At 37.4% G+C, this 15176-nt stretch overlaps 1 protein-coding gene across 1 annotated transcript in view; it reads left to right on the top strand.

Annotated features, from left to right (window-relative positions):
- The window catches only part of MYO16 (myosin XVI), a 385194-nt gene that overhangs the window by 81208 nt on the left and 288810 nt on the right, over positions 1 to 15176 (top strand). The window contains exons 8-9 of the mRNA XM_087814233.1: positions 4950 to 5025; positions 7853 to 8006. Coding sequence (XP_087670359.1) covers positions 4950 to 5025; positions 7853 to 8006 — 230 coding nt within the window. The remainder of the gene's footprint in view (positions 1 to 4949; positions 5026 to 7852; positions 8007 to 15176) is intronic.

The following is a 15176-nucleotide window of genomic DNA, read 5'->3' as shown; positions in this document are numbered from 1 at the left end:
ATTATGATTCAAAAGGGGCATTTGCTTTGCAAATACAGAGTAATTAAGATTGATGTTTTTATTACATCTCCAGTGTGCCAGCTACATTTACAACACTCATCATTTATTAGTGTCAGGTGAATAAGAAACTTTCCAATGGCTTTATTTTTTTCAAACCCAGCTGCAAAATGTTTGTCCCCAAATTTTAGAAACCATTATTTCTCACTTTTTAAATTTTTAAAAAAATATATCTTTATTGATTTCAGGGAGAAAGAGATAAAAACATCAATGATGAGAGGGTCATTGACCGTCTGCCTCCTGCATGCCCCCTGCTGGGGATGGAGCCCGCAACCTGGGCATGTGCCCTGACCGGGAATCAAACCACCATCTCCTGGATCCTAGGTCGACGCTCAACCACTGAGCCATGCCGGCCAGGCTATTTCTCACTTTTTTCAGATTTCCTATTCTTTCTTCTATGTTCCAGACACTCCCCCCACACAAACACACCTATATTTGAATCTGCCCAGTGAAATGGTTAAGCCAGCTGTGTTTTGAGAACTTCCTTGGCCTCCTCACTGGCTCTGAGTACCAGGTACCACTTGCTGGCCATTTGAACCTAATAAGCCTTAATTCTTCTTCTTCCACAGAGCCTAGCCCCCCGGGTCTTCAATTAATGAGAACCATCAATGCATCTGTTGACAGGAGAATTTTTACATAGCTCAGAAGATTGTTGAGAATAAGGAAGGCAAATGCATCCCTGAAGCCTCAAAGGGCATGTGTCCTAGTCCGTTGATCCAGCCGCTAGATTTGTACGATAGGTGTCGAACATAATGTCTTCTAGAAATGGCCATTTCTAGTGTGCAAATGAGGCAGGATTTTAAGACCATTTCAACCTTTATCTCTGCTTCTCTAGAAAATGGCTAGCCATTACTTCATTATTTTCTAAATCCTTGTATATTTTAGTAGGAAGGATAGGATCTGAAGATTATATATGTCTTTTCCATTTTGCTCCGTTAAACCTACTGGAATGGGGTCTCCACCAGAACGTAAGCTCCAAAACAGTGGGGACATGATTTGTGTGGCCCACTGAGCCATCCCTGTGTCCAGAAGAGTAACGGCAGGAATCGAATGGACAAATCAGCCAGCCAGGAACTAGGAGCAAAGTTCTAATGCGGAAGGTAGAGTGAGGATTTAATGTTAGGGTATATGACACCAGAACCAAAATGTTCTTCCTCAATTCAAACTACAAAAATAACTAAGAAGTTTATGTTAATAGAAGATTTTGAGTAAATTGTATCTTGATTATTTTGTCAAAATATACCATGTGATACCTAGAATTATTGCAAAAATTCTTTACCCATAAAATACAACTTATTATTCGTTTTGGAAATGGCATTTAAGAAGCTAGTTTTATTTAAATATCAATTTATATGCATGGGAGAGATATAGCTCTCTAAAGACATTTACTGTAAATAAATGCATCTCAATAAAAAAAAACTTGAGAAATGCTAACATTTTCGAAAGAGTCATGGCATTTTTAGAGACATTCACAGCAGTTTCACTTTCCTATAAATATCTTATGAATATAAATACCTTTTTGGAGAAGGTAGTTTATAATTTATAACAGTATTTACAGTATTTATTATTGACATTTGTACTGGGTGGCATATGTATTTTAAAACTTCCCTTTTTACATACATTAACTTTTCCATTGAGAACAAAAAAAAAAATGCCTGTTCTCTGAAAATGAGAACTAGGTAAGTTATATGAGCAACCATTCTTTCATGAGTTGTACATAAGATAAAATTTGATTCTAGCCTTGTACATATTTTCCTGTTTATAAAGCATTGGTAATATTACAACAAGAAACATGAAAATAATTGTAAAATGCTGAAATCTAAATATCCTTCCTTTCAAAAGTATTTTGCATCACGCAACCCATATATCTTGATGTTCAAAGGAGTAATTTGTATTCTCAAACACGTTCTTACCCCAGTACTTAAGAACTGAGATATATTTAGAGGTCTTTTTTGCTTCAGATGTTTTGTGTTTGCTTTGGAAAAAAATAAAAACACTGTCTGGTTTTCCTCCTATCCCTCTGAGCACCCAGTATTGATAAGCTCAGTGCTCTATCCTAGGTTCCCTCTCTTCTCAATACTTGTATGTCTTTAGGAGCCTCCCCTCCTACAGCTTCAAATACTCTGCATGCTCATGACGCCCAGAGCCTCCCCTCCTCTTGTTTCTCTCCCAGGTTCCCAACCCCAGAGGCCCAGTGCCCAGAGGGTAACCCCTATCAACCTGCCTTCAAACTCAGTTTGTGTAGAGAGAATTAGAACCTTTTTCCCATTCCCAATCTGTTGCCCTTCTTCGTTTCATCATTTATTGGGCATTATTCTTTCCCTACCTCTCCTCTCCACCCAAGTCTAATAGACCCCTGAGCCCCAAAGCTCTTACCTAGCAAATGGGTACGAGCTATTGGAGCTATAACCGTGACCAGTTAATCTGTGTGTCCGCACAGTCTCTCCCCCCACCCAGTGCTGCAGCGTCTCCACATCAGGATTAACCCGCCCGCCTCCTAGCAGAGCTCCCTGCGCCTTCTCCACTCTATTCTAAATGCAAAAATAATCAGACTAACTCCACACAACGTCCTTCCCATGGCTGGTGACATGAAGTGCCCGCTCTGTAGCATAGTTCAGAGCCCCCTGTGCCTGGGATTCTGCTTAACTCTCCAGCTCTGGTTCTCCTGCTTCCCCCCAACAGGCGAGAGCACGTAGCCGTACTGGACTCTGTTTCTGGAATATGCCACCATGTACGTCCTTCTCATGTTCTTTGCTCTTCCCGAAAGCGTTGAGCGGTCAAATCTGACTTAACCTTGAAGGACTACACTGAGATGTTACTTAACACCAAGATGTTACTTTACTAGCTGTCGTTTCTAATTTCCTAAATTCCTGTGAAACGGGTCCCCCCATGCACCCTGTGTAGCACCTTGTGTCATTGGTGTCACATCACTTATCACAGGGTGTTGGAATTGTCTCATGTGTTCATGTCACCCTCTCTCTAGTTTGCAAGAACTTAAGTGCAGGTATGGTGTGTATTTCTTTATCAGCACAGGGCTGGACACTACTCAGTTACCATTTATTAATGAGAGAGTTGATGAATGTCCTAGTTTAGCAGATGCTTGTCTTTCTCAGTGGCGGATCACTGAATAAATGTGTGAAGAGTGGGTGAGTGAATATAAAACCTGAAACTGGTTGGCCAGTGGAAGAAACCCTTTTGGAGATATCCAGGAGATACTTGGGCATGTGCAAGATATTGGGTAGGTCTGGAAAGAGAGATTTGTAATAGATTACTCAGAGAATCTTGCAAAATGCAAAGGGAGTTCAATTTAGCACAAAATATTATGGGCAATATTGTATCTAATAGTGTGAAAAGGTTTATCAGAGGAGTCTGGGGTGGAGTGGACGTAGGAGAATGACACTGCTGCATGGAAGTAAAGGAGGAGCGTTTCCTGAAAGAATCAGGACAGTCGTGCAGAGTACTTGTGGGATTAGAAAGCATGTATTTGAGGGATGAAAGGAGAACTATTTGATTAAGAAATCACAGTTAGGATTAAAAATAGAGTTCATATTAAGGATCTATCTGACATTTTTATATTTTTAGGTCTGAAGTTCTTCAGATGGTTCTGAGTTAGATGCATTTACTCATTACAATGTAGAGAATGTACTGGTGAGCATAAGATACACAAATTCTGAATTTTCCACTGACCTTTAACATCATAATTTCTCTTTATTAAATTAAGTGAAACAATCTCTTTTAGCTTCTGAACTAGGAATTTGATTATCTCCAAACTCATTGACATTTTTGAAACTTTTTAAAGGTAATTGAAGTAACCACCAAGGATTAATTCTGCTCAACTTATCCCAAATGAAGTACAACTGTCAAGGGAACGAGTAAAAGTCTATATTTAGTAATTTGTATAATTTTAAATTTTAGCTTAAACACATTTTCTACTAGCTATGCAGTGTTTTCTTTCACATACCACCCCCCCCCCCCCCCCACACACAGCGTCAGTCACATTAACCTTTGATAGTTTTGGTGATTACAGTAGTTTGCTTTACATAGTTTCAGTCACCCATGGTCAACCACAGAAGAATATATTCACCAGGATTTATTTTTATAAATGTCACAAAAAGATGAAATTAAGCAGTTGTTGTTTAGGGATACGTCTGTATATAAGGTCTAAACTTATAAAGAAAACATAGTAATGGGTAATCCAAAATTCGTGGTGGTGGTCAACTCTGGGAAGTAGGAAGAGGGATAAGTTTTAGGAGGAACACACAAAAACATCATTAATGATGTATTTAACATTTGAGTGCACTGGAATTTATTTCATTATTGCTCTTTCAATGGTACACATACATTATATGTACACCCTGTTGCTGTATTTTATAATAATTTTAAAATAATGTGTTAATCTCTCATCAAGTTGCTTAATTCTTATAACTTGAGATTAAGTTTTTCTAATTCTCCAATGAGACTTCAGGTTTGTATTGCCCACAGTGCTATAATATATAGACAGTACCAATAAGTGAGACACATGAATTGCTGAATTAAAAGAACAAACATGTGATAACATATAATTCCTCCCAGCAGAGATGTCCTACAAACAACCTAAGAAGTGTTAAGTGCACTTTTTCAAATCCTTAGCGATTTATCTGATTTATCTCCCATTTGATAGGTAGTGTTTGGTTTGAGTTCGTTAATTGCTGAAATAATGTGTATGTGTGTTATTTTTACAAAGGCACAGGAAACAGAGAATGTAAGAAACATTTAGCATGGTAGGTTATGCTAATGCATTCTCATTTCTCCAACCTTAAGTGCCCCTGGAGGCCATGACTGTGTATTATTTACTGATGAGTCTTCAGTATCCAGCATGATGTTTCCTATTTCAATTACCTCTAATGTTTCAGACAAACCTGGTGAAACTTCTTTTGATGCATCAGGCAAATCCAAACCTCCTGAACTGCAATGAGGAGAAGGCCTCAGGTAGGTTATGAGTATCCTGGGACCCCTGAGCAGTCACTATTTCCTTCCTGTCATATATGTAAGTTACTTATCTATTGTGAGTAGATCTAGGTAATGAGAGTCAACCTCGCCTGAAAAGCTCTGTGAAAACCATCCCAATATAACATGATTCATAATTCAGATGCACTGCTCCAGGACAAGAGGCATTAGAGAGCAGTTAAGTTTATGGGTTCCTGTGTACTTCATTACAGTTTGCTTTTCAGGCTTTAAACTTATAGAGCGGTGATTCCTGCACTTTAAAATATTTTCTTACTGTTGTTTTAATGAGTTTCTCATCACAGTTAATACATGGTCTTTCATTAGGGCATTTTTAAACAGTAATAGTATTTTTTTCTGCACAGATATTTATACTGCAAGAAGTAGAGGCTAATATTCTAAAGATAATTTAAAAGTTTGAAAATCTTAATTTAATATTACTTATTTTAAATAAACATTTTTTTGAACAATTCTAGAGGTATTTTTAAATCCTCACCCTAGGATATCTTTTTTAAGTTTTTATTATTTTTTATTGATTTTAAAGAAAAGAAGGAGGGTGGAAAGAAAAAGAGAGAAAGAAAGAGAAAGAAACATCTCTGTGAGAGAGAAACATTGATTGCCTGCCTGCATAACTGCCCCGACTGGGGATTGAACCCATAACCTTTTTGGCATACAGGACAATTCTCCAACCAAATGAACCACCTGACCAGGGCTAGAGTTCTTTTTACCAGTGTTCTTTTATGTATTCAGATATTATGTATTTTAAAAATAAATGTCACAGTCATCTTTTGGCTTTTAGAAAATTTGACAAAAACGTTACTATTCATAAATTATTTTGGTAACAAAAAGAAAAGTCTAGCGTAAGTAACAAAATAATATAAAAATTTTGAAGGTAGTAATTGATCTGAATAATTTATATCTATTTTACTTTTCTTGTTGTTGTAACTACTGACTTGAGATTTCTTATTTGATAGGCCTTTGGGAAGGAGTATGATTACCTGATAAACCTCTAGTTTAAGGCAGGATGAGCGATTTGCTCTATTTCTTAGTGTATTGGAATTAAGTATCATTGTTGAGTGTTCTTTCATCTTCTCTACTGAAATAAACTGACAATTTAACAAACAGAACTATGATAGCTTGATAGTCACAAACTTTAGAAAAGGCTAATATTAATAATGATAGTGTAATAATTTTAACATGAACTAAAGCTTGTCTAATGGTAAATATTAAAGGAGCAAATATGAATTAATAGTTTTTTTCTTTGTTTTTTTTTAACAAATATAAAATATAAGTCATACCCTCCATTAACTCTATTCTGGTTCTAAAAGATCACGTGTTTCAAGTTCATATCCCTGGCTTCTTGCCCAGAGAAGGGAACATATGATTGACTCTTACCTGCATAGACTCCCATCTTTCACACTTTCACCCTAATGTCAGCTGTACCAAATGGACATACAAGCTAATTGACAATCCTAGAGCCCTAGGGAATCACTAAACTTCTGGTCTAGACTCAGCCTGGTCACCTCAGGCATAGTGTGTGATTACAGAAAATTTTGCCCATGTTGGTCATGCCGTGTCTACCATCAGCATAATCCCTTTTCTGGGCCATGGTGGTCATGAGAGACACGGTGATGTGACTATAGTAGACCCTCAATAACCACTTGCTGATTGAACGAAAATACTTCTCTTACACACAAGGGACAAAGAGCTATATAATGCAGTGAGATGTTTCAAGTAAATGCAGGATATCCCAGCATCTTACCCAAGAGCAAGAAGAATGAACCAGATAAAACACTGGTGCAGAGAACAGGAACTTGACACCCGTTTTATGACTGAGCAAATGAAAATTATCACAGTACTATATTATATTCTTGCTATTTTGTGTTTCTTAAACTTGGAATGGACACATAAAAATTATCTGGAGCAATTCAGGGTGTAGCTGTTAGGCGAGGCAGAAATAATCTCCCCAGGCAAGGAACCTGAACTGTTTCCTATTCATTACGTGATTATGATTTAATCTAAAGCAAATGATGATAAAGTCATGGCATAAATACCTTCCTGTGGCGGCTGAATGACTGCATCCAACCCATAAAGCCACATAAGTCAGATTTATAGACAAAGGTGCATGCAGTTTAGTTATGAGGGTTGAAAAGGAGCAGGCGACTCCTTTTGGTTCCCAATGTGAATTTTTCTTCAGGATTTATTGATTTCAAGCGTCATTTGTTAATAAGTGTAAGTTTGATGAATGCCCATCTCTGTTGCTGTCCAGATATGTTGAGATGTCACTGTTAATATACTTTATAAGGAACTGTAATAATTCATATTTTAGATTGAGAGGCTAGACCCACTTTTTGATAACACAGCTGAGTATTTATTTGTACTATGCATTGAGTAAAGTGTTTTAGAAAGCTTGCTATGTGTTTTATAGTAGCCCAGCCATTCTGAATGTATAACTATTTTTCTCATTATGGTTCCTATTCACCAAGACGAAGGAAGAGTTTTACTGAAAATAAAATGACATTAAGTTCTCTCAAGCTCAGCTTCTCAGCGATTTACATTTTCACTTGTCACCACTCGGTGAAAACTATTTTTATATTTTTTCATTTCATTTGCAATTAAACATGTCACTAATATGAAAAAGACAGTCTTTTTAAATAGCAGTACTACAATTTTATTCTTACCGTAAACTTTTCATGTTTTAATTTTTGCCACGTGTGCTGATAAAGTTTAGCATTTTCAGAAGTATTGAAAGTAAAGAGTTTTCTGTGGCCTCCCCACTCCCTTTAGCTGATTTTCTTATTGTTTCGCGTAGATCTCGCTGCCTCCGAGTTTATTGAGGAAATGCTGCTGAAGGCCGAAACTGCTTGGGAGGAGAAGATGAAGGAGCCTTTATCGGCGCCTCCCCTAGCGCAAGAGGAGCCCTACGAGGAGATCCTGCACGACCTGCCGGCGCTTCCCAGTAAGCTGTAAGTGCCTTCCCACCACGAGCAAGTCACAGACCTGGCTCTCTTCTCGCTGAATTAGCCTCATTTGTCTTCCCTCTAGCCACCAGTCATTTTACAGTCAATATTAAGTCTGTCTCTCAACTAAAAGTTAGAGAATTGAAGCTACATGTCAGTATATTTATCAAAAAATACTTGTTGACAATGATGAGTTTAGCATACTCTTATGAAAACCCTCTGATTTTAAAAGCATTACTATTTAGATATATTTGTCCCCACAGGATCAAAGTTAATATTTTAAACACACTCTGTATTTTTAGCCAAACTGGTATATAAGGTTTCCAATGACTGTCATAATGGCTAAATACTTTTAAGTTTTTTTAACTCTGAAAAAACTTGGCTAGTTTAAGGATAACAAGCTAAGTACACTTGTAAATATTATTTTATAATGCATTAGTTTGACACATTTTATCTGGTGTTTATTGTCTTCATTTTATTTTTTATATACACCTTCTAAATTGTTATTACGTATATGAACTTGCTTTCCTTCTTCAAGGATACATTCTTTTATCTGTGGAACTGGATGTCTTGGTTCAGTTAGAATTTACCACATTTTTTCTCACTGTCTTTATATGAACCAGGAGCAAATAGACATGATGAAATAACAACTAAGTATTACCGTGTTTTAATGCAGAAAAGTTAACTTTGTACAATCTACTCTTTTAGGTCTTATTTTAGCATGAAAAGGAAAAATATGGACACTTGAAACTTCCCCCATGAACAAACTCACAAACATTATAATGGGCAAAACATTCTCTAAAGCTGATAAATGTGTGTATTGTTGAGAAGAAAAATAATGCTTGTTGGTGTTAGTTTATTTTGATCTCACCATAGTGATTGATTTAGACAACACATTTACTGAAATGTGTTGGGACATTTTCAACATGCCATTCTTTTGATAGAGAACATACAGGGTGGAGCAAAAGTAGATTTATAGTTGTGAGAATATGAAAGAGTTTATTCTTATATTATTATGTATTTATTATATTATTTCCGTATGAAAAACTATAGACCTACTTTTGCCCCACCCTGTATATGAAGTGTGTCAGATAATTTACATGATTAACAGGAGATATAAATGGATTTTTAAAAAATCTCTCATACATCATTTACAAAGCAGTATTTCTTCACAAAGCAGTTGTTTTGAGTCTGTGGTTCAGACAGGGTATTTGGAGACAGTTTGCATTTTCTGCTCTCTCCTCTCCTGAACATTGCTGCAGTTTTCTGCAGACCCTTTCAGTCTGTTCAGATGCTATTGTTCCATGAAAATACAAATTTCATTCATTTAAATCAATTGAATTCTTAAAGGCTTTAATTCCTGAATTTTAAATATGAAGCTTGGTCTTCAGCTGTTTCCAGAAATCCCTCTACTTTAGGAAGCAAAGGAGAAATTAACGCAGAACAACACAAAATTCTAGGAAGAAAGGGACAGAGCACGTAGGAACTGAAACATTGGTCAGTCTTCCTGTGCTCCAGGCAGGGGCAAGCCTTCCACTGCATGGCATTGCTTCTTTAGCTTCATGATTTTGCCTAAGAAAGAACAGGGCATATTCAGTATGAGAAGCGTAGAATTAGGAAGACCTTTAAAAGCCTTCTCCTCTTCTCTATATAATCTGTTTTTTTCAGTAAATCTTTCCTTTCTCACTTTTTATCTCTCGCCCTCATTCTGAAAACTTATCATGTATTACCTCATCTGAATTGTGGTTCTTCATCAGCTTTAACCCAAAATTCCTATGTATTTGCATTATAAAGTTGACTTTTTTTTTACATTTTTCCAGTATTTATATATATATATATATACACACACACATATATACATATATGTGTATATATAATATTTTTATTGATTTCAGAGAGAGGAAGGGAGAGGGAGAGAGAGAAACATCAATGATGAGAGAGTCATTGATCGGCTGCTTCCTGCGCGCCTCCCGCTGGGGATCAAGCCCGCAACCCGGGCATGTGCCCTGACCTGAATGGAGCCCTGCCTTCCAGGTCTATAGGTCAAGGTTCAAGCACTAAGCCATGCTGGCTGGCCTCCAGAATATATTTTGCTAAAAATTTAAGAAAGAATTGCATGGTTTACTCATTCTAATATTTCAGCATAAGAGTCAAATTTTCTTTTCACTGTCAACTAATATTCATTTTATCTGACAAATCATGAGTTAGCCAGGATAAGAATGCCCCTTCTGCTGTGTCCCACTGTGGGTAGTAAATGCCTTTCTTTGTTTCAATATATAATTAATAGGAAATTCCTACACTATCAGATTATTCCATATTTCATGTTTCCTAAGCTCTCTTCTATCCAGTGAACATTATTAAGATCTTTGTTTGTTGCCCGACTTTGAAGTTCATGTCTCAAATGAGCAGCTTAGATTTAACTGCAAAGGTCCTTCCATGGATAATATTCTCTGTCTGGTCTCTATCTGTAAAGTTTTCGGTTTCCTCTCTCTGCTTTAAATTTACAACAGCTTCTCATACTTGACTCTGCTGTTCCCCACTGCATTCTTTCCTTCCTGCTGACTGCGTGCCTCCTCTCTGCGCTGTCTTTTCTGTCCTTAGATATATATCTCAGTGCCTCATTTGCTGTTATTGCTGCTGCTGAATAGGCCCTTTGGTGTTTGAATGTGGAAATGCTCTCCCAGCGTTTTTAGTCACCTGGAAGTCCTGATATGTGCCAGCTTTTGTTTCTAATATGCTATTTCATGGAATCCTTGAGTTGGAAGCCACAAAAATTCTGCACAATGCCCAAATACAGGAGCTTACTAAACTGTTGTGGGTTTTCATTTATTAATAATAACAGTAATGATAACTTACCATAACAACAAAAAAAGCTCTTTGTTGTGCAGTTAGAAGGTGTCAGGATTTGTACAAAGTGGTTTACATGAATGTCATTTCATCTAAAAGTACTTTCTATCACCATCCTTATTTTTACATCCCTGTCTGATACACAGACTTTAGTTACTTGACTCGTAACACACAAATATACTCAATCTTACATTATTTCAGGGAGTAGGTCAATCTTATTTGTGATTCTAAAACTTTTGACTTGGCTTTAAAGAGGAAATTGTTGATCTGAGTTTCACTGCTGTGGTCACTCAGCTTTAGATATGACACATTGTCAGTGAGTGTTTAGGATGAGTGTTTAATATGACAACTTCAGAAGACAGTCTGTAATCTGGGAGAGATTTCCCTTACTGGGCTCTGCACTTGCTGGCTCCGTGTCTTGGGTAATTGAATGAAACTCTTTGCCACAGTTTTCCTCAAGTATAAAATGTGGGTGTTGTATAATAAAGAATTTTGCCAGGCCTTTATTCCTGCCTCCTGAGAGAGGAGACTCTTAACGCCTCAGAAATCCCAAGTGTTTTTATTACTCAGAAGTCCCTTGGATCATATTTACATTTATACTAACAAGGTGATTCAAGGATGGGGCTGGCCGCACCAGAAAATCCAGTGATGTGATTAAAAGACTGGGGCGCTGAGCCAGCCTGACCATCAGGAGGGGAGAAAGACTGGAGACCGAGTTCAAGCTGGTGGCCAATGATTGAGTCAGTCATGCCTACATAATGAAACCCCAGTAAGAACTCTGGACAACAAGCTTGGTGGGGCTTTTTGGTTGGTGAGCAGATCAATCTTCTGGGATGGTGAGGTGCCCTGACTCCACAGAGAGAGGACACAGAACCTCTGTATTCAGGACCCTTCTCCCTGTGTATCTGTTCATTTGGCTGATCCTGGTTTGTATCTGCTCCAATAAAGCTGTAATAGTAGCAAGCATAGTGTTTTCCTGAGTTCTGTGAGTTCTAGTGAATTATCTAACCTGAGGGGCTTATGGGAACCTCCAGATTTGTAGCTAGTTAGTCCCAGTGTGATGGCATGAAGTCTCCAAAATGTGTGGCTGGCATCTGAGTGGGAGCAGCCTTGTTGGAGATGATGCCCTTAACTTGCGTGGTCCCTGCTAACTCTAGGTGGTCAGCCTCAGAATCGCACTGCAGTGCACCACAGAGTGATGACGATGATGGATGATGCCTGTCTTGTGGGCTTGTTCTTGATGAATAACAAGTAGTTAATATTTATAAAAGGGCTTAGAGTAGTAACTGGCTCATTGTAATACTATGTCCGTGCTAGAGAAATGACAAAAAGGAAAAAAAACGTTCTTTATTCATCTGTGGACTGTCAGCAAATCATAAAGAATAAAGGCCTTCTGGCTGTTGGCTAGAAGACAATAGAATTAGGCCTTCAGCTTGGTGCTTTTAAACTGATTATGACCATATGCAGAAAATATTATTTTCTAGGCAACTGGAAAGAAAATCCAGTTTCAGAGAAGACCAGTTTTGTTTGGGTGAATCCTTTGATTAGGCTGCTTAGGGACTGGGTCTCCAGTGCTTTGGAGTCACCTGGAACTTGGGATGAAGAGAAGATGCCGTTCTGCAGGGACTAAGCAAAGTCTCCAAGGAGATAGAACTGAGCAGGGCCGAGGGCCACAGGGAAAGGGACTGGAGGACAGGGAGAAATCCCAGGGTAGCTTCCACCACGTAGAGAAATACCCTGTGGGGATTTTTGAGTGGTGCAGTATTAGTTACGCATTGTGTCCTTCATGACCACAGTAAATAAAACCTGAGACTCACAATAGGCTTAAGTAGATTTTGTGGTCAACCTTGAAGGTCCCACATGTTATGAAACAGGCTCAACATATTGTATTCCTTCAAAAGCAAGCCAACTTGTGGCTGGCTACACAATGATTTTTTTCTATTGCCTTTATTGCTCAATTGAAAATAAATATGGTTTGCATATCAAAGGAATTTTAATCATTTCCATTGATCTTCATTTAAACTCCATGACTTAGGATGGATATACATAATTATCCATGTTTTATTTACAGAGAAACAGAAGCCCAGACTTGAGAGTATAGCAAGTCAGTGGCAACTGCAATGAAACCCCACGTTTTTGGAGTCTTTGTTCATGTTCTCCAGCCTAAGGCAGGAACAAGCTCAGGAAGATGGTCTGGGCATCTCCATAGCCTCATGGTGTGCACAGTCTTGCCATGCAGATCTGAAAAAATGGATTCATAGGAGGGAGATAGCATTTGACCCATGTCTAATCACTGCACATGGGGCCATTCATTGTGCAAATGCATCCTTGTAATTTAGACAGGATGCTCAGATAAGCACTGATTTACTCTGAGACCCTTGGGTACAACTGCACTACAGACATTAATTTCCACACTTCGCTGGTTGAACACCGTATCTCTGGTTACACCTGTAAGGCAGTTGTTGGAAATTTACTACTGACCCTGAATGACCTCAGCATTTTCCAAATCAGTTTCAGGGACCACTGTGCAATAAAATAGCATCACTTGAGATAAAGTTCCACCAGACACCCAGTTCTAGATTCTTCAGAGCCTTCATTTCAGCTATTGTCGTAGTTGTCAGGGAAGCTGAGGCTGGAGGTGAGCAGCCTGGATTTTATTAGCGTGTCCTCCAAAGGGATTCATGACATACAAGGCACTTCCACCAGAACCTTGTGTTTGTACATTGAACTTTATTACTACTGTTTATTAAAAGCTTCCAGAGATCCGAAACAGTCTACATTTATACTAGCTTCATGTATGAAAGAAATAAGAAGGAAACTGTATTATTTAGAGACGTCCTTTTTGAGCAGGAATGATGTTTGAAGTGAAATCTCTTTATGCAAGTTTCATGTAAAGAAAGCTATTTTAGTTATACCTCAGACTTTGGTGATTGGCTCTAAATCATGCTTACTGAATGATAATGTTTTTCCTATCAATATCATATATTAAATACCTATTCAAAATAAATACATGATAGAGAGTCACTCTGGCAAATGTAACATTTGCCATGTTCAGAAACTCCCTTCATGTATGCATAGAGCTGCTGGATTCAACTTACTTTAATTTAGGGATTAAAAAACATTTGCAGATATCTATTGAGAACTACTAAGATGAATATGAGGTATTGTAAAAACAATATAATTTTTAATCTAACCACAAGTCACATTGAAATTTTTATTTGTGTTTTAGAAACAAGTCGTATTTTACCAAAGTGGTATTTTGAATTATAATTTTTTTCTTACAAAAACTAAAGTCATTTGGGAAGAACCAAAGAAAGCAATTAATTTCAAGCTCTCCAGGAACTACTATTTCATTCAACATTAATCTTTGGATTATTATCTTATTTTATAGATGCAGAAAATCCCAAATTCCCTATAATAAGGAATTTATGTAGCTATGTTCTAAGTATTAAAATTGAGAAGTATCTATTCAGTCCATTATTTTAACCACAAAAATAACTGAGCCACATATGCCATTTCTTCGTTTTTTTTCTTCATTGGCCTAATATATCTCAATGTAGTCAATTTTATTTGTTTTCTATAGTTTTCTAAAATTGCTTTATATATAATGGCCAATAATTGTAGCCTTTGCTGGTTTTATTTTATTATGTTCCTGTTTCCATTTTCAGAAATAAAAATCTCAGTTCCTACAGGCACATTTGCTCTGCATGACATGCCTTTGATGTTTATAGAAATAAGTAAGTCTTGACTAAATCCAGTAGAGTTCAGAAATTGTCTGCTGCTGTAGTCCCATCTAATTCATCCCACAGTCAGGTTAAAGGTATCTCTTCTGCATTAACCTAAAGTACCTTAGATGACGGCTATTTCATTATCTTTGTGTTTATGAGTCAGTCATACCAAAAGCCTTGTTTTTTAGAAAATACACTATTTCAATCCTATTTTTTATGATAAATTTCTGCTACTAATTCTTCTTTTATAAGCAAAATAATATTTTCTCATTAGAAAATTTGGAAAGTACATCCAGAAGCATGAAAGAAACCATTCTTTAGTGTCAGAGAAAAATTGCATCAGAGAAGTTAAAAATGCAAGAAATATTTTATTCAAGAGCATTGCAGTAAGGGAGAGAGTTGAGTTCAACTCCAAGAAGTGAAAGGCCAGGGGGCTTTTTAGCTTGGGGTGAGCTTGGAGGATGTTACCCGGAAAGTTGGTCAGTGTGATTAGGTCATTCTTGTTTGCTAATTGGTGCTTATGGTAGTCAGGTTCCTACTTCCATAGAGACTGGGAGAGGGGCTGTATCTTTCCTATGACTGCATTAGAAGGGATGGCTCT

This window comes from Miniopterus natalensis, chromosome 2 (assembly GCF_054644295.1).
Source record: "Miniopterus natalensis isolate mMinNat1 chromosome 2, mMinNat1.hap1, whole genome shotgun sequence".
NCBI lineage: Eukaryota > Metazoa > Chordata > Mammalia > Chiroptera > Miniopteridae > Miniopterus > Miniopterus natalensis.
This window is presented reverse-complemented; position numbering and strand designations above follow the sequence as displayed.